The 25538-nt window shown below is 44.0% G+C and overlaps 1 protein-coding gene across 5 annotated transcripts in view; it reads left to right on the top strand.

Moving 5' to 3' along the window:
* Positions 1–25538, top strand: part of TP53BP2 (tumor protein p53 binding protein 2) — a 52964-nt gene that overhangs the window by 10224 nt on the left and 17202 nt on the right. The window contains exons 1-11 of one of the 5 annotated variants that reach the window (XM_066380896.1): positions 6774–6894; positions 7454–7516; positions 9642–9789; positions 13685–13798; positions 17368–17450; positions 19091–19192; positions 21061–21235; positions 22357–22538; positions 22881–23045; positions 23665–23893; positions 25113–25220. In XM_066380896.1, coding sequence (XP_066236993.1) covers positions 9642–9789; positions 13685–13798; positions 17368–17450; positions 19091–19192; positions 21061–21235; positions 22357–22538; positions 22881–23045; positions 23665–23893; positions 25113–25220 — 1306 coding nt within the window. In that variant the 5' untranslated portion in view covers positions 6774–6894; positions 7454–7516. Of the gene's footprint in view, positions 1–6773; positions 6895–7008; positions 7085–7381; positions 7517–9641; positions 9790–13684; positions 13799–17367; positions 17451–19090; positions 19193–21060; positions 21236–22356; positions 22539–22880; positions 23046–23664; positions 23894–25112; positions 25221–25538 lie in introns of those variants that run through there. The other 4 variants (XM_066380885.1, XM_066380906.1, XM_066380875.1 and 1 more) reach the window with 4 other exon arrangements.

The raw sequence follows: 25538 nt of genomic DNA, 5'->3' as shown, positions 1-25538 counted from the left end.
TCAAGGCAGAAAGGGAACAGCTAGAAGCTAGATATTGCTTGTGGTCATGGCATCATAGATGGAGCTAAAAAATGTGCTTAATGATTAAAAGTAAAAATAGAATGGAATATGTAATGATGTCTTGATGTAAAATAGGACTCATGCCCCAAAACAACAATGCTCAGTTTAGCAGAAAGCATGTCAACATTAAACATATGGAACAGTTGGGCTCAAGGTAGGAATTATCTGGTTTAATATATATTCCTAGTTTTTTTAAACCTTGTTTGTTGCTTATGATAGCTATTGAAAGCAAAGTAGCTAAAGTGAGTTGCTTTGAAGTATATATTCAGAATTTGACATCTAAGTCAAGCTTCAGACATAGTTGAGGAGAAAAAGATTTCTTAATTTATCCTAGCATAAACTTTGCTTTCTTCATTTGGGATGTTGTCTTGGCTTTTCACGTTGAAATTTTATACCATATATTCATCTAGAAACGTTTCTAGATGCCTAGTGATGCGAATATCCTCTTTGTCAAGTTCTGCTGTCCTGTTAACCGTCCCATCTGCCATGGAACTTCGAATCTCTGACCCATGGTTCAGTTGAACAAACGCAGATCTGCTTTGTGTAAAACCCTGGGACAGCCAGTCTTTCTTGGGGAGGAGGGAAACTGGGAGAAAGCATGGAAGGACCAAAACCTTTGTCTTAAAGGAATTTATAGACCATTAGGGCAGATAAGATAGGGATACAGACAGCTGTGGTGTAACTTGAGTTAGGGAAGCAAAGAGGAAATTTGCTTCTGGCTGGAGGGGTGTGGGGTGTGAGGGAGGGGATTGAAGGCAGTTTCCTGGTCTTTGAATTATTCTGAAAGGATAGAAGTGACTTTGACACTAAGGGACAGGATGTAGGGAGAGGAGTGAGGGAAAGTGTAGGTTTCTTAGATTTCTCGTTTGGTGATTTGAGGCTGTGACTGTGGAGCAGATAAATTAAAATAAGTCTTAGGTCTTAATATTTCTTATAATGAAATTATATTTCTTAAATTCCCTGAAATCTAAAATATACAAAGATAAATATTAGTATATATGAACCTGTGATGTTTTGATACTGTTATTGGGTTAACTGTTGTTGGTGGTGTTGCCAGTATATACTGGACAGGTTAATAGGCACTGCTGTTAATTTTTTAGTGAAACAACTAATGGGGTTCATTATTTACAGCAGACTACGTGGGAACCAAGCTTTATGGCACTTCCGAGCTTATAACCATCCCCCAAGTGCAATAGTTTTCGAAGTTTAGTGAGACGGCAGGCCCCACCCACTCCAGGGCTTTCTGATTCAGGAGTTCTGGGGGCGGGGCTGAGGCTTTCTATGTCTTACGGGTTCCCAGGTGAGGCTGACGCTGTTGTTCTGGGGACCACACTTGGAGAACTATTCTAGTGACTGTTGCCTTGCTTGGAAGCCTGCACGTCTTATTCCTGACCCCTCAGGCCCTGTGTGATCGAGCCCCCGTTTACCTCTCTGCCCTCCTTCGCCCAGACCGGCACTGCTGAGAGACTGACCTTTCTGGTCACAGAACAGACCAACTTGGGCCTCTGCAGGCAGTGGGGCTGACTCTCAGGTGCTCCTGCCCCGGGACACCTCCCCTGCCATGATTAAACCTCTTCCTGGTCGCCTCCCTCACTCTCTGTCATGTCACTTTATGTAACTTGCTCATTTGTTTATTATGTCTCTTCTTCCCTGCCCCCCCCCCCCCCAACATGAGCTTTCCCGTCACTGTTGTCCCTGTGCCCAAAGTGTGCTTGCAGTGTCAGTGCTCGATAACCCTGCTGGGTGAGTGAGTGTACGGGAGATGGTGTCAGTGAGGGGCTGGGATCCAGAGGAATGCAGAGAGTTAGCTTTAGAGGGCCTGATGCTGGTGGGATGTTACTCCTCTGAGTTTCAGGAGAGGTAACTGTCATCTGTTTACGTATATCAAGTGGTTATGTCATCAGACATGTAAGATCAGCGTGCAACTTCTGGAGAGGACACGATTTTTCAGTATGTAATGGATTTTCCCCTCAATTCAAGTAACCACTTCATATTTTCTGTGTCACTCCCCCCCAAATGGTTATTATCTCAGAAAATGACGTACTCCAGATGATATTGAATGAACAGCTAGGGTGTTTCATGTGTGATGAACATTTTCAACAGCACAGGTCACGTTGGTGTGGAGACTTCTTAGAAAAGTGAACTAATCGTAATTCATATTTCTCTCACGGAGGGACAGTTAACCACAGAATCATTTAGGCTTTTCTCCAATCTCACTTCTAGCATCACTGCCTGGCTGTCCCTAGGGCAGGTCTCCTGTGACTTGTAAGATTTGGGGAGGATTTATGTCACTCTTCTTATCGATTCTTCATTTTGCTCTAAAGGACAATTGTTTTCCCTCTCATATTCCTTTTTCTCTGATTATCACCAAAGGATTTGAGTTTTTATAAGTCACAACTCTGAAGGTCATATTGCAAAGCTTAATTTCTTTTCTGTGACTGACACCCAGTTCCATTTTTTCTTTCTCTGGAACATCATATGGTAAATGCCAATTTTTTTTCTTTTTCATAACTTTTCTTGGAAAAGTCTTCCACATTTTAATCTGAAATACTGCTCCTTTGAAAATGAATCATTCTTATTAATAGCCTAACATTATAGTTCCAAGGAACATATGTACTGTAAAAATGGAACTGGTAAAAAAAAAAATCTGTGACCCATTCTTTTTAAATGATAATGGTCTGTGACTTTGGGTTTTTGGAAGGGCAAGTCTTCATTGGGACAAGACTTGGGCATGAATCACTGTGCAGTTTGTGGAGGTTGCTTGGCTCAACTTTGTACAAATAGTTTTATATCTTTTCCAGCATCCTCTTTTTCTTCTGATTGAATACTTGAAGAAGCAGAAACAAATAATCATTTTTTATGACACATTTCCACATTCTTTTATATATTTTCTCAGTTTACGTGTGTGTGTGTGTGTGTGTGTATGTGTGTATGTATGTATGTGTATATATATATATATAATTTTTTGGGGGGTATTTTTCTGAAGTTGGAAATGGGGAGGCAGTCAGACAGACTCCCGCATGCGCCTGACCGGGATCCACCTGGCACACCCACCAGGGGGCGATGCTCTGCCCATCTGGGGCGTTGCTCTGTTGCAACAAGAGCCATTCTAGCACCTGAGGCGAAGGCCATGGAGCCATCCTCAGCGCCTGGGCCAACTTTGCTCCAATAGAGCTTTGGGTGCGGGAGGAGAAGAGAGAGATAGAGAGAAAGGAGAAGGGGAGGAGTGGAGAAGCAGATGGGCGCTTCTCCTGTGTGCCCTGACCGGGAATTGAACCGGGACTTCCACATGCCAGGCGGACGCTCTGCCGCTGAGCCAACCTGCCAGGACCTCTCAGTTTATATATAATGTCAAGTATATTTTCAAATTTAAGTTATTGTAAAAATGTGTTAATGTTGAGATTTTAAAAATTTAAGTGACATCTCTCCTGATGCCACTGATTTCATTTGTGTGTTTTATACAAATCAGTTCATATGGACATATATTTTAAATGGTTATAATCTACAACTTCTTATTCTGTGCCGTACCTGTATTTTCCTATTTTTCTAACACCATGCTTGCAGCAGTTGGTAGCTGGGTCAGAGCCCTTTCAGCAGATGTATTTTAACTTACTTTTCCATGGCTGGGCATTGTTTTCTGTCTTACTTTTCATAGATCTAACACTGGAGTGAAAATCTTCAGGCATCTAGAGTTTTTATTTATTTCAATTATTTCTTTGGCATAAATTCCCAGAAGGAAGGTTATGAGGTGTCCATAATTTTATGGCTTTTGATACTGACTCATTTTACTTTCCAGTTGGGATTTTAAACAATATATCACCATCATGTTCTTGAATGAAGCACTCTCTTACAATCTCATCTCTGTTGGAGCTTATCTTTTAATTGAAAGCTAATTTCTTAGTTGTAAGTGATACCACATTGTTTTCATTTACAATTATTCTCCACTGAGGGTTTTTTGTTTGTTTGTTTGTTTTTTAAGTGAGAGGAGGGGAGATAATGATCCTGCGCCACAACCAGTATCCACCTGGCAACCCCTACCTGGGGCCGATGCTCAAATGAACTGAGCTGTTTATAGCACCTGAGGCTCACACTCAGACCAAATGAACCACTAGCTGTGAGAGGGGAAGAAAGAAAGAAGGGGAGGGGGAAGAGAAGTAGATGGTTGCTTCTCTTGTGTGCCCTGACTGGGGATCAAACCTGGGATGTCCATATGCTGGGCTGATACTCTAGTCACCGGCCAGGGCTCCCTACTCAGGTTTTATCATTTATATTATCTTTTATGATCTTTCTGTTGTATCCTTCAGTTTACTCCATGATTTATTTATTTATTTATTTTTGGTGACAGACAGAGGGACAGATAGGGACAGACAGACAGGAAGGGAGAGAGATGAGAAGCATCTGTTCTTCATTGTGGCACCTTAGTTTCTCATTGATTGCTTTCTTATATGTGTCTTGACCAGGGGGCTACAGCAGACTGAGTGACCCCTTGCTTGAGCCAGCGACCTGGGATCCAGGCTGGTGTGCCTTGCTCAAACCAGAGGAGCCCGCGCTCAAGCTGGTGACCTTGGTATTTCGAACCTGGGTCCTCCACATCCCAGTCTGACACTGTATCCAGTGTGCCACCACCTGGTCAGGCTATGATTTATTGGTTGATCTCTTCTCCTGCAGTTTATACTAGAAGAAAATGAAGTTCCTGGTTTATAAGTTGGAAGGAAGTCGATGTGTCAGGGTCACTGAGAAGGGCTGAACTGCAGCACATGTCTAACACGGGAAGAGAAGCCCTCTGCCCGGTTGCTAGATGTTGTGAGCGTTTCCAGATACCCAGCTATAACTGTCCTCCTAGTATCCTGTAATCTGTACAGGCTGAGGTGTTGTTTTGACCTGATTATTGCCGCACTCTTTATGATGGGAATAATTTCGCTCAGAAGTTCCCAGGAACACATTTGTAGCTTGAGTCAGAGAGAAGAGTCAAGTTTCTCACAGCAGTTTCCAGGGGGAGGTGCCTCTAGGGAAACCACTGGGCTGCTTCTGTGTGGGGCAGAAGCGAATGAAGTCATCTCTCTTTTCTTGAAATAGGATGTTTTGTGGTGTATTAAAAAAATATTAAGTCTCAGGAAAAGATGACATTTTGGAAGTAAGGTTACTGTAGATTATTTTTATGCTTTCCATCAATTTGTGCCTCTCTGCTGAAACATCAGTCTGTCTCAGATCACATTCGTTTTTTACCTCCCATTGCTGGTCTGCAAAAGAGTTAACCACCCTGATTGGCTGAATGAGAAACTGCGGCTGGGGCCTAGCGTCGATGATGAACAGTCCTGTCCACAGCACAGTTGAGGATCTGGGGCTGTGAAGTCTTGCATGATCTGGCCTCTTTGAATTAATGTCATTATAATCCTTTTCCTTTGTTCCCTCTATAGTGACCTTCCTCTCGCACAGATGTGACCAACTTGATCCTTCCTCGAGGTCTTTCCTTTTGCCTTTCCTCTGCTCGGGACATTAGCTGGGCTGTGTCCTCATTCTGTCGAGTTCATTGTGCAGGAGCGCTCTGACCCCACTGAGGGTGCGTGTGCAGAGGGGGACTGCTTGCCCTCCGATTCACTCTCGTCCTTCCCCACCCTGCTCTGGGGATTTATTGCTGTGACTTCCTCCCTGGGGGCTCCTCCTTGGGGGCTGGCTGCGTCCTCACCCACAAGTCTCTGACGCTCAAATTTTGTGCTGTGTTCTGACTTAGCTATTCAGTAAAGATTAGTTCTACATTAGAACTCAGGTCATAAAATAGACCGTATAATTGAGGCCTGTAAATACGGAATGAATGGAAGAATGTTGATACAGAAGTGGGGTGACCGTGGCATGATAGAGGCTGAGGAGGCAGGCAGGACATGCCGGCCTCTCTGTCTCTAGCCGTGCTCCATGCTGTGCCCTTTACATTGCCTGAATGGAAAGTGTCTGACGATAAATCAGAGGTAGGTCTGTAACATGCAGTAACAGCTACAAAATTTATTCACCAGAAACACTTATGTTTGCTTGTTACATACGAGGCACATTCATGGTGCTGCGGACGTGGCTAAAACTGGACTGTTCTGGTAGGGGAGATGGATAATAAAAACCAGTTAAATAAATGTAATAGTTAAGTAAATGTAACGTGTCAGTGAGTGTGCCAAGAGGGGATAGAAAGCAGGGGAGTGTGTGTGCACGCACCCATGTATGAGGTTGCTGTTGGAATTTTAGGGAGGGTGGCCACGGAAGGTCTCACTGAAATGGTGACATTTGAGTAGAGACCTAAAGGAGCCGGGGGGCCAGCTCTGGTGGCCTGCAGGGAAGAGCATTGCAGACTGAGGACCAGCGAGAACATGGGCTCCGAGTGGGGAACGTGCCTGGCATGTGAGGAACAGCCAGCAGGATGCTGAGGGAACAGAGAGTGCAGGGGGTTAGGAGGTGAGGGATGGCAAGGGAACAAGGCACAGGTCTTGGGTGGGCAGAGTCAGGCAGCTGGTCCAAACCAAACTGTCTCCCCTCCCCTCCCCTTCCTGACCAATCACAATCACAAAACAAAGCAACCTGGTTTTCTTCCTGAGTTTACTTTCTCATTAATCATTGAATTGTTCAGTTCCCACATACCCCTTAGCCCCCACCCTCACTTAGTCACCACATCCTGGCCTTCATACTGAATCTTTACTCATTGCCACTGCCTTCATTCAGGTCTTCACTTCATGCCTGAATTGCTGACATCCAACTTGTAGGCCGTTATAAAGAGGTTGGCTTTTACTCTGACACCGAATACACACCCAAAATAAAGGGTGGCTCTTGGGGAACTTAAAGACTCTTATTTTGAAGGTAAGGAGGCTAAGATTCAGGAAGGTGACATTACTTCCCTAAGCTAGTCTAACTAATTATTAACAAATCTGGGGTTAGGACCCAGATCTCCTGCCTGGGAATCTGCGGCAATGTCACATTGCTGGCCCAGCATTGAGGACTTCAGGACAGTTACTAAAATGATCACAGAGCTGATCTTCATACAGGACAGGTAGAAATGGGGTCTACTCATGTAATTGCCATTCATACCAGTATTAATTCTGGGGCTTTTGGAGGGAGTAGTAATCTTAAACAGAACATATCTCTCATCATTCTTATTTGTAATGATACTTTTAAGTAAACAAAGCTGTTGTTTTCCAGTAAGTAAAAGACCAGATATCTGTTCAAGTTGGGTTGCTGTGGGTCAGTGGAGCATTTCCTAGTACGTATTTTTCTGCTGTAAGGGGCAGCTTAAAGGGTAGAGGATGGACCAGAAGAAGATAGTTGTATCCTGACGCTCCCCTTTAGTAGCCAAGTAGATCGCTTCTCTGAGTCCTTTTTTGAAAAATATATAAAGAGAAAATAATACCTGTTCCACCAGAGAGTTGCTGTAAGTTTCTGAGATGATACGTGTGAACGCACTCTGAAAGATGACATTGACAAGGTAAGGTGCTATTATCTTATGTAATGATAGCTTTTTATTTGTTGATACAGTGTGTTCAGTAGGCAGACTGTATATTAAATATTTCTGTATTTAGTAAACACCTCTAAGTCTCATATTTACTGTAAAAACAGTTACTAATCTCCAAGTGTTCAACTTCAAAGACAGTTTTGTTGTGAGTGGGGCATATGGAGGAAAGATGTACTCTTGCACACTAAAGTATGAATGATTTGTCTCTGTCATTGATTATGCTGTATATTTTGCTATAGCAGCAGGTGAAATTCTGTGAGCTTAGTTAATCTTCCTTATTTTTTCTTAATGCCTTACAATTTTTGTGTAACAGTTTTAAAGTGCTGCCTTGTTGGCCAAGTGGAGGCCCAGAACTAGGGGTCTTTACGTAGGCCTAGAACTATTTATCAGAATGTGCAAAACATGACATCATTGGCTGGAAAGATTCTGGCCTCATACCGGTAAACACAGGACAATACCCCCCCCCCCCCATTCATTTTATTTATTGTTTCAACAGAATCAACTGTTGTAACTTTTCTGGATTACCCTCTCATTGTGATGGGTTATATCTTCTATGCTTTCTAGTTTTCTGGGTTACTTTCTATGTTATACACATTTATGGGGATTAAGAGCTTTGTTTGCAAGAAGTGCAGACTTAGATTCCCTTAAGAAAAGACAGTTTTATTGCAAGGAGGAGCCAGAAAGCTTCCAGGGCTGAGCCTGGCCCCTCCTTTCTCTTGTGCACATCTCCTTCTACTCTGACATCTTTGAGACACCTAGCCTGTTGTCTTAGCTGGTTTCCAACATAATTCCTAAACAGATGCTGCCTTCTTTACAAAGAAGAGCCTAATGCAGCTCCCTCAGTTCTGGGGTAATGGGCAGAGAAGTGTAAGCTGGACAGGAAAGAAATTGTGTGACTGTTGTAGGGTGTTCTTATGTCGTGACCACAGGGCACATCTCACTCATTCTGGTTTGTATAGCCTTAAAACCCAAGCTTTCCCCGAGCTTTGCCAGTCTCAGAAATTGTTTTTACAGAATGGACCATACTGGTCCATCCTCTTATGTTCTAAAGCTTTGCATTCTCGTTATTTGATCAAAATGATTTTCACGGGATAAGGTCTCACAGTGGGATTACTCTTTCAAATGGTTGGTTGTTCTGCCCTGATGCACAATGATCTGTGCCAAGCAGGTTCTCACTGAGTTGAAGGGACTGTGGGGTTTACTGACGGGCATCGCCAGCAACAGTTGGCCGTTTTACTCCATTTCTTCAGCACTGGGAATTAACAACAGCTTTTTTTTTTCTTTTTGTAATTTAATAGGTATGAAAACTTGAATTCTTTAGTAGCAGTGTTTTTAAGATACAGTGTCTATTTTTACAGGGAAAAAGATTGTTAATGAGCGTTAGATTTAAATCATCTCTGCGAGTGTGAATGTTTATCTATAAATAGGTCAGCTATATTGTCGCATAGCAGCTGATCATTTCTATTTATACCTGGTTGATGAAGACATGCTTTAAAGAAGGTATATAACTTGATTAAAACATTTTAGGTTTAAAAAGAAAGTTTTTTGAATAGGTAATATATGCACATACTATAAATATATATTAGATTTCCCTCCACGTTCTGTAGTGTTTCCCATCCTCACCTTCAGAAGTACATGTTATGTTCAAATGTATCCTTCCAAAAGAAGGCAGTGCGAAACTGTATGCATATGGTATCCTGGACCACCTCTGCAGGATTGGTAGGAAGGACCTGTACGTGGTTTGAGCTCACCACATACTAAGAGCTAGATAAGTATTCGGTAGTCGTATCACATAAATACGATGTCAGAGAATGACTTAATTTGACCTTTCCTGTGAACTGCTCTGACTGGCTTTCCAGGCCCCCCCAGGGTCTGGGCCCTGCCCTGGATGGGGCAGGGAGGGGGCAGGGAGAGAATTCGGTAGGCGGAGCGCCAGGTCCCTCCCCTTAGTTGGGCTAGGGTCAGCCAGGCTATTCCGTTGCACATTTGCACTTGACTGAGACTCTGGGGAAAGGAGTTGAAGGTGAACAAAGAGTGGGCAGTGCCTGTGTGGACAGTGCCGCTAACTGTTTGTTGTGTTTTCTCTTTTGGTTTCCAGATGTTTCTTACAGTGTATCTCAGCAACAATGAGCAGCACTTCACAGAAGTCCCAGTCACCCCAGAAACCATATGCCGAGATGTGGTGGACCTGTGCAAAGAGCCCGGCGAGAGCGACTGCCATTTGGCTGAAGTGTGGTGTGGCACAGGTACGGGGGCCAGGCCACCCTGGGCTTTGGTTACGTGTCTCGCGTTGTCACTGGTTTTGGACGTGGGTGACATGCATGTATATCCACAGAGAAACTAGAAGAGCATGCCTGCCAGGGGACAGTGCTCTCAGTCAGCCTTGTTGTGGCATACAAAGTCTTTTCTGCTCTTTTTTTCTACAATACCGTGAAGATACCACAGTAGGAAAGGTCAAAAGGGCAGGCAGCTGTGGAAGCTTCTGGTATGGTGTTCATAAGTACTTTTGTATGCTGAGACTTTGTATTACCAGATTGCCCTCAACAGAGGCCAGCTAAAAGTTCACAGTCCTTCCAGTTATTTCTAAAAGTATCCCTCCTCAACAATTGATACAATAATATGTTAATTTTTGCAAAGCTGGTACTACCCATTTAAAATGTATTAATTGGCCCTTTGGGATTCCACTTTTTAAGAATTGTTTTCATGACCTTTGCCCAGGTTTACTTTGGCTTTTGCCTTTTAATGTAGGCATTAAAACAAACAAACAAACAAAATTACTCTATTGTTGACCTCCCTCCTATTTGTGGGAAAATTTTTTCCTTATTCCAAGACTGTAAACATGTTCTTCTGATATTTCATTGCCAAAAGTTTTAGGACTTTTCCTTTCCTTCCCTTCCCATTCTCCCCCTTCCTTTCTCCCCCCTCCCCCTCCTTGTTAATTTTTGTGGCAAGTGTGAATTAGGGATTTAACTTTCTTTCTAAGTGAATAGTGAATCTTCCTAAGGTGCCTTGCTGAGCAGTTTTCTAACTTACTAATACGACATGTCACTTCACATCCTGTGTTCTGTCTCATATGAGGTGTTGTTTCTCTAAACTTTAGCCAGTTCCTCTTATTCTTCTACTTTAGAACAGAAGCAGTTTTAATTACTGTAGTTTTATAATACGTTGGGCATCTGTAAGGCAAGTGCTTATTTCATTCTTCGGCTTTTTCAAAATATATGTGAGCTGTGCTGGTCTATTTTCTTTTTTGGATATATTCTGGAATTACTTTGAAAGGCACCATGAAAAAGTCTGTTGCGATTTTGAACGGTTGCAGTGAGTTCATAATTAATTTGAGGGTTGTTTATATGGCATGATTAAGAGTGAGGTCTTGGATATCAAAAGTTTGTCATTGACTAGCTTTGTAATTGAAGGCAAGCTACTCAGTTTCTGTGATCTTCTAAGTTTTATCTATAGAACTGGGATAGTAATTGATTGTGTGAGGATTCCAGGAAAGAATACTTAGCAGAGCCCCGGTACATTTAATACTAGCTCTAGTAATAATAATTATGTCTTACCCCCCCCCCCCTTTTTTCTATAACTTGTCTAAAGTGTCCCCATTTTAAAAATAGTAAATGTGTTATTTTGATTTTGTTAGCTTTTTGGGTTTCTTATTTTTTTCCACTGACAATCTTTTTAAAAGATTTTTATTTGCCATCTCCATTTCCTTACTACCCACTGAACTGTTTGTGTAGAGAACATTTCTTGGATCCCTATTTTGGGCTTGGAGCCGTGCTCTCTTGGGAGGGGTAGAGATAAAAGTTCCCTGCCTTCATCGAGAGCAGGTTTCAGCAGACATTTATAACAGTGTGATGAGTGCAGTAACGGATGGACCTGCTCCACGTGCAGAAGGCGAAAAGCGTGCTGGGGATGATTGTCAGTGTGAGGAGTGGCGTGTTCAAAGTTGCAGAGGCACGGATGATGTGACCAGGGGATAGGTGTGGTTGGAGCATGGTGTGGGAGAGGGGCCCTTGGCGACCTTTGCAGTGTATTTCACCATGTGCAGGCCCCAGCCTGACCTGCTGTCGTCATCGGCCGCAGCTCCGAGGCCTTACAGGAAGGTTCGTGTCCTTATGAGATAGATAGATAGATAGATAGATAGATAGATAGATAGATAGATAGATAGATAGATGGTCTCACCCAGCAGGGACTTGGAGTTGCTTCAGTTCCTTTGAGCTCTCTTTGTTTCTGGAATCTGGGGGTTTTATTTTTTTCCGAAATAAACATTGTGTGTGTGTGTGTGTGTGTGTGTGTGTGTGTGTGTGTGTGGTGAGGAGGTAAAGGTTCTACTCAGTTTTTTTTTGTGTGTGACAGAGACAGAGAGAAGGACAGATAGGGACAGACAGACAGGAAGGGAGAGAGATGAGAAGCATCAATTCTTTGTTGAGGCACCTTAGTTGTTCATTGATTACTTTCTCCTATGTGCTTTGACCGGGGGACTACAGCAGAGCAAGTGACCCCTTGCTCAAGCCAGTGACCTTAGGCTCAAGCCAGCAACTTTTGGGCTCATGCCAGCGACAATGGAGTCATGTCTATGATCCCATGCTCAAGCCAGAGACCCCGTACTCAAGCTGGTGAGCCCACGCTCACGCTGGATGAGCTCACGCTCAAGCCAGCAACCTTGGGGTTTCAAACCTGGGTCCTCTGCATCCCAGTTTGATGCTCTATCCAAGGCTCCACCGCCTAGTCAGGCCTCTACTCAGTTTCTTTTGAGGGATTGTCTACTCATCTGTGGATGCTCCCTTTTGGGTTGAGGGTCTTAGAATTTCTGTGTTTTATAGTAGAAAGGAAGTCTGTGTCAATTCTGTGTGTTACTGTAAATAGAACCACTTTGTTGCAACCAGGCTGGTTAAGTTTGGGGTCAGTTCATAAAACTGGCTGCTGGATGCCGACTGCTTGCTCATCTGCCTGTGCTTCTCCTTTACAGCACTTAGAGTCGTGTCTTTGATTACTGACGAGTAAGTTGAGTTTTCTTAGGCCATTTCAACCATCTTATATTAAAAATGAAGTTTTTGATTTTAAGCAGTTGCAATCCTCAAATAGTATGTTTGGTTTTTATGTCCAGGTCCCTTGAGACTGGAAGATATTTTGAGGGGAGTGCAAGATACATTGTTTCTCCTGAAGTTGCCCTCTATTAGGGTATTTTGTCTCTAGAAAAGTTCTGACAGGCCCTGGCCGGTTGGCTCACGGTAGAGTGTCGGCCTGGTGTGTGGGGGACCCTGGTTCGATTCCCGGCCAGGGCACATAGGAGAAGCGCCCATTTGCTTCTCCACCCCCCCCTTCCTCTCTGTCTCTTTCTTCCCCTCCCGCAGCCAAGGCTCCATTGGAGCAAAGATGGCCCAGGTGCTGGGGATGGCTCCTTGGCCTCTGCCCCAAGCGCTAGAGTGGCTCTGGTCGCAACATGGCGACGCCCCGGAGGGGCAGAGCATCGCCCCCTGGTGGGCAGAGCATCGCCCTGGTGGGCGTGCCGGGTGGATCCCGGTCGGGCGCATGCGGGAGTCTGTCTGACTGTCTCTCCCTGTTTCCAGCTTCAGGAAAAAAAAAAAAAAAAAAAAGTTCTGACAAAGGGAAGTTTCACTGGAAGGGCCAAACAGGTGTATTTTCAGTACAGTAAATAGCCTTTTGTTTGGAAATGGATACATCTAATTTTTTTAGCATAGTTTTAAAAATTATAATTGAAAATATAGAAGTAGATCATAAGACTAGGCTATTTAGAAAGTTTAAAAATTTTTTGGTTTATGTTTTAGAGGATCCTAGAACCAGTAGAGTTAGAGGGATGGCCCTCCAAGACCATCCTGTGTTGTAGGTGACGAGCCATGGGGACTTTTGAAACCTGTGGGGTTAAGTGGCAGGTGGATGGCCAGTGGGGGGCCCATGGGGCAGGCATCTCGAGCTCCTTCCTGCGGGCCCAGATCCAGTGTCTTTTCCAGTTCTCCACCTGGTGTGACACTGGTTACATGTGTGGGAAATCAGTGATACTCCATTTTCTGAGGGTTCCTTTAGTGAAAACAAATGCTCTAAGATGCTGAGCATTTCCTACATTCCCAGTGCATGATTTGCAGGAGGGAGAGACAACGTGACGTGTCTTATCTATCTTTCTAGAACGTCCAGTTGCAGATAACGAGCGAATGTTTGATGTTCTGCAAAGATTTGGAAGTCAGAGGAATGATGTGCGGTTCTTCCTGCGTCACGAACACCCCCCTGGCAGGGACATGGGTAGGTAGCATTCTGTGAGTCATAACAAAGATCTGAACTGTGATTGCTTGCATTGGAATGGCCTAAGGTCACTTGAGGGTGAATGAGAGGTAAGTGGAAATAGTGAGGAGAGACCACTCCTAAGACCTGACTCTCAGGCAGACATGGGGATGGTTTTACTTGTTTTATTTTGTTTGAAGATGGGGAAATTCTATGGCAGTTTTTCATGCAGGAGGGGAGGAGGTTGCAATCCGTGAAGGAAAGGAATGGCCAGTGGGTGTCCCTCAGCCCTGGCGGAGAGATTGTCGTAGGCAGGGGAGGGAGCTTTCCCGTAGTGACGGAACAGAAGGGAAGCTGTTGCAGGTGAAGTCGGTGCACGTGTCTGTGGGAGCAAGACGAGGAGCTTCTCTTCAGCAAACATGTTTTCTCTGAAGTGGGAGGCACTCATCTGAGTGATATTGGACATGGTGTCTGCTGTGAAGAATAGGAGAGAGCCCCACAGGGAACGTAGGTGGCCAGACACTGTGGAGGCTGGCTGACCTCCATGAGAGAGCGTGGAGGCCGTGAGGCCGTGTGTGACGGTTCTCCAGCCCCAAGGGTTGTAGGGACGAGGGTAGGTGGTTGAATTGACCCAAGGTTGTGGTTAAGCTAGACCAGTCCAGTGGCAGGTCAGTGGGACAGGGACAAAGAGGGTATTGGCAAGATAAATCTGAGTTGGATGAGGAAGAAGTACAGATAGGAGGGGAAAGGGCTGATGGTCAGAGTGACAAGTCTGAGATTAATGAAGGGGTGTGGTGAGAGGATTGTGGTCAGAAAGTAGAAGGTGTGAATGTAAGGTTCAGAGGTGGGGAGGGCTGCTGGGTGATGTGGTTTCAGGTTGGTTGTGAGAGGAGCCTGGATTAGAGGGGAGACAAAGAGGCCACAGAGCCAAGAGCCCAGCTTTTGGGTGGGAAAGCCATCAGGAATGAAGGCGGGACTTGGAGTGGAGAGAACGCGGGAGTCAGATGGTCAACATCTAGTGATGAGGGTTATGACCAGAGTTAATAGATGACAGACACTGAGGAGATGGGAGAAGGCCATACATGATAATGGAGAAATCATGGGCTGAAAGCATGTCTAGACATTGAGGACAAAGCCATCCCTGGGACCCTGGAGGTCTCGCAAGATGGGGGAGAAGAAGCACTTTCAGATCTGAGATCTGTGGGTAGCTCTGCTCATGGGGGAAAGCTACTGGTTGAGGTGGACGATGAGGTATTTCTGAAAATATTGGAATTTCTCAAATGGAAAATTGAGTGTTTGTGGCTTCCATATATAATTCTTGGAAGTAAGAATGTAGATAACAGGTTAATTATTGAATGTTAAACAATCTCAATTTTATCACTTTCAAAAAAATGTCCAAGCCCTGGCCGGTTGGCTCAGTGGTAAAGCATCAGCCTGACGTGTGGATGTCCCGGGTTTGATTCCCGGTCAGGACACACAGGAGAAGCACCCATCTGCTTATCCATCTCTCCCCCTCTCACTTTTCTCTCTCTCTCTCTTCCCCTCCTGCAGCCATGGTTCGATTGAGTATAGCATGTTGACTGTGGGCGCTGAGGATGGCTCTGTGGAGCCTTTGCCTCAGGCGCTAAAAATAGCTTGGTTGTAAGCATGGCTCCAGATGGGCAGAGCATCAGTCCCACATGGGGGTTGCCGGGTGGATCCTGGTTGGGGCGCATGCAAGACTCTGTCTCTCTAGCTCTCCTCCTCTCATCTAGAAAGGAAGAAACAAACAAAAAACCAAATATCCGTATGGTACCCAACAATTAGAAATTATTAAATGTAGACTGGGGGGGACTCCATAGTTGACTTGTCCGATCTCTTCCACTCTACAGATGAGAAATGCTGATACTCTGGGGTTAAATGACTTGTCAGAGGCCACACACCTGGAGGCAGAACCAGGAGTGGAACTTGAATCACCTGAACCAGGCTTGCTGACGTGCCTTTCAGTGTTACTGGTGCCTGTGGTGGTTTTTCCCCCCCAAGCCTACTTTTTTTGTAGTTTCAAATTGGTATCTGCATCTCATTTTAAGTTTGTTCCTTATTTTCATTGCTGCTTGCACCCTCCTCTAATAAATGGTTGAATTTTGCCCGTTCAACTGCCAGTTCAGATGTCTTCCCGTGTAGCCCTGGGTGAATTATTGAAGAGCCTCTCAGTAGTGCCATGTGCAGTTTCAGCGTGTCTGTAAGGTGAGAAACATCTGAAGATAAAGGAGCTGTTTGCACATCATCACCAAAAAAACACCACTGCCACATAGTGTTTAAATTGGGGTAAAACAGGGTTGCTTGTCAGTGTGCCTGCATGCCGTATCATTAACCATTCTGGTGAAGACATCTAGAATACGGACTTAGGAGACTGCCACCGTGCTCTTTCTCCAGTTCTGCGAGGACCTTGGGCCCAGAATGGATGTGAATTTACTTTTAAAGCTCCTGCCTTGGCCTCTAATGGTGTATGTAGGTGGACCTGCCGAGGAGAAGCCAGCCATGTGCTCTCTTTCAGGCGGCAAAGAAAGCAATTATTCTTGAAGGGTAGATTGGCTTTTCTTGCAGAGATATTGTGACAGATTACGGGAGCACTTTTGTCAGAGAATAGAACAGCGTTTTTAAAGTAAAGCTAACATGTTAGAGTTAGGTATAAGTATAATACCTGGCTCTGAGGATATTGTATTTATTCGTATGAGAATTTGTGCTAAGTCTCAAGGTATACACAGTGGACATTTGATTCCAAAGACATTCTAATCTAAAATTTCTTGAGATAATTTAATAATTCTTCTAATTTCTGGAAGTGCAAATGTAAGTTAAAATTTCATGTATTTAAAAAATTCTCTCTGTTGATACACTATTTGTTTCTTATAAGGTATCAGTTTAAATTAAGACTATTTCCCCCTTACGGTGCATTAAGTGATACTGCGAGACCCATATATTTTGGTTTGAAACATTACTTTTAGCCAAAAAAAGCAGAATACAGTGTTTTCTAGTTAGTTATGTTTCCAGATTAAGAAAATGGAAGTTTTTTTACTTAAATAAATAGGGAAGTACTTCATTACCACAAAATGTCATCAATAAGCCAAGTATTCAAGACAGCACTTGTTCTATTCTCAGTTGCCTCCTTCCCATATATGTTACAAAACACTGTTACTGGCACAGGGATGGATTAATATTCACTTAATTCTTTCAATGAAACTATTCCTGGTTTTACTACTGAGTAGCTAAATGGGAACTAGGAAGAGTTCCTATAAGTAAATGGTGTGAATTACTCATAGTCAGAAGTACATTTAGTTTGTTACTTTTTCCTCCTCTGGTCTCGGAATCACGCAGCTTTCCTAGGGAATATAACGATGGTATTTTCTGAAGCTCACTAGTCACTGTTCCAAGTAAGGTTTTGTAAAAACAGGCTGAGTTATGAGAGTTTAATGTCATTACTGTTAGAAAATATTTTTTTATTTTCAACTTAAAATTTCAAAGGGCAGGAATTACAGAATTAAGAAATGAACTGATACTTCGGATATCTGTCAACTCTGGTTTAATACAGAGTTTTTGAATTTTGTGCTTAGTGAGTGGACCAAGGTCTCAGGATCCAACTTTAAAAAGAAATGGTGTCAAAGGTCCTGTTGACCATCGACGGAAGGAGAACGGGGTAAGTGATCGTTTTTATAAGTGCCGAGTGTATCATTGTTACTTTGTTATTCAATGGGTTATTAAGGGTGGCCATTTTTTAAAAGGTTATATTTACTTCATTGAAACAATTTTAATGGTCTCTACAACACTGACTATTGAAAGAAGTTAGATGCTGAATATACCACAGATTCAGAACAAAACAAATGTAGACCATGTGTGAGGAAGTATTTGTTTTTGAGTCATTTTATTTGTTGCTGTAATGCTTCAAGAAAAATGGAAAATTATATATTTGTGCTTTTGCTCTTGCATATGAATGTTATCCAGAGTCTGTGGGATACCTTTACACCACTTGGAGTTAACATTTGCATGTGGTATGAGAGTTCATTTTTTTTTATATATATATATATGGCTCTCCAGTTGTATAAGCTGTTTGTTGAAAGACTATTCTTTCTCCACCCATTGTCACCTTTGTCTAAAATAAATTGCCCCTCATGTGTGGGTCTATTTCTGTACTCTTCTGTTCCATTGATCTGTTTATCTTGATGTCAGCACCACAGCATACAAAACATTTTAAGTCTTAAAGTTGGGTAGTCTTGTTAGAGTTGTTTTGGCTATTCTAGATTCTTTGTATTTTCATATGGAATTTTAGAATACGCTAAAAAAAAGCGTATATAAAAAAAAGCCTGCTGGAATATTGGTTGGGATTCTGTTGAATCTATAGGTCAGTTTGGGAAGAATTGCAGTCTTGACAGTATTGGGCTTTTCAATTCATGACACCAGGATGTATCTCTTCATTTGTTTAGGTCTTTTTCTCAGCAGTGATTTGAAGTTTTCAGTCTATGGGCCTTGCATATCTTCTGTTAAATTTATTCCTAACTACTTTATATTTTTTATGCCATTGTAAGTGGTATTTACATTTTTTTTAATTTCTAGTTTTGCTAATATATAGAAATATGATTGATTTTTTTTTTTTGCATGTTGATTTTTTTTATCCTGCAATATTGTTAAGTAATTTATTGTTCTGGTAGTTTTTTGTTTTTTTTTACACAGATTCCATACAATTTTCTTCCTAGATGGTTATGTTGTCTCTAAGTGAATGACAGCTTAACTTCTTCCTTTCCAATCTGGATATAATTTTATTTTCTTGTTGTATTGCATTGGCTAGTATGTCTAATTCCATGTTAAATAGATGTTTGGAGAGTGGATATCTTGCTTTTTGTTCCTGATGACCTAGTGTATATTGAATTTTTTTAATGCTAGTGTCATTTTTAATGGCTGTCCTGCTGACTGTATTTTAGGTTTGCTACCAGTGCCTCACTGCCATGTTTAGTGTGATCAGACACTACTTTCCTGATATAAATTAAGTAAAGGACAGGGTATTTCTAAAATTTTCCATTTATGTCATTGACATAAATTTCAGTTTACCACTTAAAAGTGCATTGGTCAGTATATTAGTATGTTTAACATCTTAACTGAATGAGTCAACATGGGGGTGTTGATATAAAAGTCAATGGTCTCTTTAATATTACAGGAGAGAAATGGCTAGTTTTGACCAGATTGGTTCAGATGAAGCTCATATTTAGCTTTCATAGACCTCCGAGGGAGACGTCCCCGTGGTCATTTTAGAGTCAGTGGAGGGTTTGTGTTTTCCGTTTGCAGGTTAATAGCCCAAGGATGGATCTGACTCTTGCTGAACTTCAGGAGATGGCATCTCGCCAGCAGCAGCAGATTGAGGCCCAGCAGCAGATGCTGGCTACCAAGGTACTGTCTGTTTGAGGAGGCTGACAGGCACTGCGGTCAGTGGGGGTGCAGAGCTGCCTGCATGCACCCTTGGTATCAAGCCGCTTGTACCTCCCAGACAGGAATGTGTCCTCTGTACCCCAGACTCGCTTGGTTTGGGGTTCTTCCTTTCCTTTATCGCATTTTGTAGAAACCCTGAAAATATCCCAAGATCTTCCTGACCCCTGATTCTTATCAAGTGACCAAGCTGTGTTGGGTATCAGCAAAAGAGGGAAGGTATAAAGAGCTCTTGAACTTGGCTGGTAGGAACTTCTCTGGGCTAATCTGGTCCTGAATCATGGCTTCAGCAAGAGGAACTTTAAATCTGCTCATGCTAACACTGTCCCCTTCTGTCTCAACAAGCTGCATGCCTTTATTTGGGGATATTCTCTACCCACAAACTAATCCCAATCCCGACCTTGAACAAGCGAGATACAAGAAGCTTCTCCGTGACTATCAGAACCAGTCTCATTGCTGCCTTTCCGCCAGCCACAGGCTTCTAGTGTGGACCAGATGCCAGCAGAGTTCCTCTGGGTAGGGTTGGGGAGTGAATCTTCCGGTCTTTGCAGGTTGTGCCATCTCAACTCGGCAGTGGTAGCAAGAAAGCAGTCGTGGGAGCGGGCCAGCCAGTGGGTGTGGCTGCAGGCCCGTGGAGCTGTACTTAGGCATATAGGAACTGGGCTTCGCCTGCGGGCTGTAGTTTGCCAGCCTCTTGGTCTAAACCTCAGTATGTGCAACTGAGCTGTCCTTCAGTGACTGTAAGTTCACTGGAGCAGGAGTCAACTCTTGCTGGTTTGACCTCAAGTTACCCAGCAGGGCTTTGAAGTAACAGCCAGGATTCTGGAAGGCCCTTCTCCACAAGCCTCGTGCCTTCCGTGGGGACTTCCTTAGCCTTCCTCTGCACGCAGGCAAAGATTGTCAAAATCACATGTCTTGTTGCTTCTCAGACCTTAATGTGCACACAGATCACCAACGACTTCAGTAAATCTGGGTTTCTCAAGCTCCCAGGCCACGCTGTGAGGGTCTCAGTCCTTGAACAGAGACATAAATAAAATAACAAGATTAACAGAAGAAAGCACCAGCCTTAGGGTCTTATTTTGAAACCATTTCTGTGTTATATATGTTTGAGACATGTTATTTTGAGAAGTTTACTCTTTTAATAAATCATGTATACTTCTACCTCTCAGTTTTACTTGAAATTTTTAATGTAAAAGAAATGAAATTTTAAGTTGCATAATGCAGTTTTCTAAAGGTGGCAAATAATGCTCTGGCCCTTTTCTAAGTGCATTCCCTGAGTGCATGTTAACTCTGAGGTACAGAGAGAGTCACATTTCATTTAATACTCACGTGGCCCCCTGAGTAGTGATTATTGATCATACATTTTCTAGCTAAAGACATATATCGGTGTAATCTGAGAGCTTATGTAAGTCGCCCAAAGTCTCATCTCCGAAAAGTTGCAGAGCTCAGGTCTGACTCCCAGTTTGACTCCAAAGCTTATCCTTTAACAACTTTCTTAGACTGCCTCCCATCTCTTTATGAGCTCCTTCTTAAAATTGTAGCCGCACTTCATGAAAACTGGTTCACGGTTCTCTGATTGCTTGCTGCATAAGAGCCACTTGAACTAAAAATACCTATTTCTGGATCTTAGCCCTAAGAGATTCTGGGGTTGGGCCCAGCAGCGCCTGTTTTTAACAAGCCTCCAAGGTGGTTCTGATGTCCATGTCGAGGACACAGAACAGGGCAGCCGGTGCACCTCAACTTCGGCATCTCGGGGTTCTGGTTTGATCAGTTTTGGGTCAGTGGGCTCCCTGCTCAAAATGGTAGCCCCTGATGATGGCTTTTATCTCTAGGAGCAGCGCTTAAAGTTTCTGAAACAGCAAGATCAGCGTCAACAGCAACAGGCAGCCGAGCAGGAGAAGCTTAAGAGGCTCAAAGAAATAGCCGAGAATCAGGAAGCAAAGCTGAAAAAAGTGAGAGCCCTTAAAGGCCACGTGGAGCAGAAGAGACTCAGCAATGGGAAGCTCGGTGAGTCGTCCGTTTGTCTCAGTGCTGAAGGCTGCACGAATGCTGGGGTGTGAGGAAGCATTTATGTAGATTCCTCCGTGAAGTAGGAGGTTTATGTAGATTCCTAGTAAGGAAGAATAAGACGAGACTTTGTTTTTTTTTTTGTTTGTTTGTTTTTTGTAATTTTCTGAAGCTGGAAACGGGGAGAGACAGTCAGACAGACTCCCGCATGCGCCAGACCGGGATCCACCTGGCATGCCCACCAGGGGGCGACGCTCTGCCCACCAGGGGGCGATGCTCTGCCCCGCCGGGGCATTGCTCTGTTGCGACCAGAGCCACTCTAGCGCCTGGGGCAGAGGCCAAGGAGCCATCCCCAGCGCCTGGGCCATCTTTGCTCCAGTGGAGCCTTGGCTGCGGGAGGGGAAGAGAGAGACAGAGAGGAAGGAGAGGGGGAGGGGTGGAGAAGCAGATGGGCGCTTCTCCTGTGTGCCCTGGCCGGGAATCGAACCCGGGACTTCTGCACGCCAGGCCGACGCTCTACCACTGAGCCAACCGGCCAGGGCCTAAGACGAGACTTTGTATGTCAATAACTTTAAAAGAATTTTTTGCAAGTATAAGTCACTGTAGTTTCAGTGCTGCTGGTTTCCCTGAGTGGAATTCAGCCGTTGAATGTTTAGACAAGGTTCTAAAGTTACCTTTGGAAAAGGTAATAGTAGTTTGTTTTCTCTCCGAAATATATTTTGACTGAGAAGTAAATGAAGGCAGGGGTTTCTAGTCATATAACAGCCCCATCTATTATTATAAGTTCATTTAAATTTAAATTTTAGTGACTTAATAGCTTTGTCCACCACTATAAAACTGAGGTTTAAGACATCTAAAAAAAATGGAGTTTAATGTTTATATTCGTCATATAATTTTTGCTAAAAGTCCATTCAGAATGAGGCACAGATAATGTAGAGATGTCCCTGTTGATTTCAGTTGCTCCCAAAAGAAATAGGTTGGCTCTAGGACATGCCTGGAAGATTCTTGTACTTTTCACGAGTAAGTTCATTGTGAAGCCTGGTTGCCTGGGAAGTCACCTGGAAAGTGGCCTGTCCTCAGTGTTCTTTTCAGTGACTGCAGCTTTCCCCTTCTTGCCCTAGTGGAGGAGATTGAGCAGATGAACAGTCTGTTCCAGCAGAAGCAGAGGGAGCTCGTCCTGGCTGTGTCCAAAGTGGAGGAGCTTACACGGCAGCTCGAGATGCTCAAGAATGGCCGGATCGACGGTTACCATGACAACCAGTCCGCCGTGGCTGAGCTCGATCGGCTGTACAAGGAGCTGCAAGTACGCCAGGGGTCCCCCATTCCCAGGAGTGCAGAGCTGTCCTTCTAAGTGGCAGGAAGTGCTGGGTTTTGTGTCTTTCCCTTAAAGGGCGTGGAGGGGAGGGAGACCTACACCTCAAAACATCCAGAATAAACTTCATAGTCCCTTGCACAGGAAATCCGTGGCATTCCTCAGAACCACGGCTGGTGGTCTAACACTTAACTTTAAACCTTGCGACAGGAAGTGAGGAGGGACTGTACCCTTTTAGAAATTATATAGTAGTTCACCATGTGACTCTGTATGTGAGAATTTTTTTTCCCTCCTCCCTGGCTACCTTTTTTTGTTTCCCCATGTTTTATTCAGTTAAGAAACAAACTGAATCAGGAGCAGAATGCCAAGCTGCAACAACAGAGGGAGTGTTTGAATAAGCGCAATTCAGAGGTGGCGGTCATGGATAAGCGTGTGAATGAACTGAGGGACCGGCTGTGGAAGAAGAAGGCAGCCCTGCAGCAGAAGGAGAACCTTCCAGTGAGTGGGCTGCTCTGTCCCAGGCGGGGTGGGGGGGTGGGGGGAGGTGTCCTGCCCAGCTAGGCCAGAACCTTCCAGTGAGTGGGCTGCTCTGTCCTGGCCGGGATAGGGGGGGTGTGGTGTGGGGGTGTGTGGGAGTGGGGGTGTGTGGGAGTGGGGGTGTGTGGGAGTGGGGGTGTGTGGGAGTGGGGGGGTGGGGGGGGTGGGGGGAGGTGCCCCGCCCAGTGAGGCCAGAACCTTCCAATGAGTGGGCTGCTCTGTCGGGGGCGGGGGCGGGGGGCGGGCGGGGGGCGGGGGGGGGCGGGGGGGGGGGCGGGGGGGGGGAGTGCCCCGCCCAGCGAGGCCAGTTATATCGTAGCAGTGTCTTCCCAGTCAGTCCCCAGCAGTGTCTTCCCAGTCAGTCCCCAGCGTGTCCTCTGTAGAGAAACAGTGCTCATAGCTGCTCAGGGATGATCCACTGTTCTGCTTGTTAATGTTATTACCTATGTGGCTCTGGTTTTCTTTCTAATACTTATGATGAAGTATGGGGGAGAGTTCGTTGTTTTTGTTTGGGATGTTTCTAGTAGATTGTATGGCTAGAGCTGACTTGTAATACTAACGCTCTGTGCTTTCTCCTGAGGTCTCACCTGATGGGAACCTGCCTCAGCCAGGTGCGTCGGCACCGAGTCGCGTGGCGGCCGTCGGTCCCTACATCCAGTCGTCTACCATGCCCCGGATGCCCTCCAGACCTGAGCTTCTGGTGAAGCCAGCTCTGCCCGATGGGACCTTGACCATGCAGCCTGCGGAGGTGCCCATGAAAGTGCACACACTGCCCAACATGAGATCCGGGGCTGCTTCACAAACTAAAGGTGAAAACAAGTCATGTTCGTGTCCTTCCGCAGCATCGTTCCTTTGTCCTCACCATTGTGTTTTTCCAAGTTTGGGGTTTAAAAAAATGTCTTTCTATCCCGGTTCATATTTAAATTCTAAGAGTCTCCTTGTATTCTTCATTAGCACAGTAAGTTTCTTAACACTAAGTAATTTCTATTCTGGAAGTGTAATAGAATGTAATATTTTTGCAGATCTGAAAATTGTTTTTGAATTCCTTCTGTGAATAAGCAGTTGTGATCAGATGTTAGTAACTTGAGCCCTTTTCTTTTTTGTGTAAAAACACTGTATGTGTGGTTAATGGTGTCGTCTTTGCAGGGCATGTGGCAGTGAGTCCACTCTGTTGATAAGTGATATTTATATTCAGATGTGCTTATGCTTGAGACTTTGCCGGCTGGTAATTTTTAGAATAAAGGTAAACATGTTGGGAGATAAAGTGAGACCAGCAGAGACTCCTGTGTTAGTGGTCTTTGCATTCTGGGTCGTCCTCAGATGCATGCAGAGGTGCAAGCTGGAGTCTTGTAATAGGAGTAAAAATGAAGGGAGAAATGTAGGAAAAGCAGGGTGGGAACATTCTTCTGACACATGGAAGAGAAAAATAACAGCCAGTATTGTTTTTTCCCTAACCACTATCATGTGCAAACATTTGTTGACTCTAAAATGATTATTTTGCTGTAATTAGCACTGTGAAGCAATGTAGAGGTGCCTTTGTTTCTGTAAGGAAAAATAAAAGCTTTGAAACTGAAATATTAGTGTAGAAAAAACTCGAATACACTGATCTGGGCAAGACTAGTTGAAGTCATGGGTTAATTTCTGTGTTTTTGCCAGTTGTCTTTTTGTAGTGCATGCATACTTACAGTGTTGTTATGTAAGGCACACCTTACAGTCCAGCCCTTGGTCTGCTAAATTAGAAATCATTTTCTGTATGTGAGGGTGACACTTTCTTACCTAGCGAAGAGTAATGTGTCCTTATTGGCAGACTTTCTGTTTGCCACCATTAGTTTTAAGTTGTTTGAGGAAGGGGGGGAATCTTAAATTAGAAATAAGAAATCTAGTATTCTCCAAATAACTTCATTGGGATGGTTGTGAATCTGAAATGTGAAGCTGTTATTTTAGACATTACACTTTTGAGCAGCAAAATGAATCATGAAAACTCTCTTCAGAATGCTGGGTTATTGTAGCCGCTTTTCTGCGTCCTAGGCTCTAAAATCCATTCACTTGGCCCCGATTGGAGTCCGAATGCAGATCTTTTTCCGAGCCAAGCCTCCGCCTCCGGGCCAAAAAGCTCTGGGGCTGTCCCAGACCAAGGTGAGGGTTGTTCCTGTTGCTCCCGAACGTTCTGTTCTGATTGTCTAAGAGGAGCGTGTATTCTTCTTTTTCAGATTGTTTTCTAGTGTGTTAAAACCAGGGACTTTATTTATTTGCATAGCATAGCACCTTTAGTTAGCCAGGGAATTAAAGTAGTCCCAGCACTGTTGTATTAGGGTTCCTCTTTAATCAACTTAATTTAAAAATAGGAAAATGTTTAGTGGGTACAGGGTTTTGAAAGGATTGAGGAGAGAAAAACTTATGCGTGCATAAGAAATTCTGTTGCAAACAGTTGGGATATCAGTGTGGGTTTTATTT

The sequence above is a fragment of the Saccopteryx leptura genome, chromosome 1 (genome assembly GCF_036850995.1).
Source record: "Saccopteryx leptura isolate mSacLep1 chromosome 1, mSacLep1_pri_phased_curated, whole genome shotgun sequence".
Lineage (NCBI taxonomy): Eukaryota > Metazoa > Chordata > Mammalia > Chiroptera > Emballonuridae > Saccopteryx > Saccopteryx leptura.
This window is presented reverse-complemented; position numbering and strand designations above follow the sequence as displayed.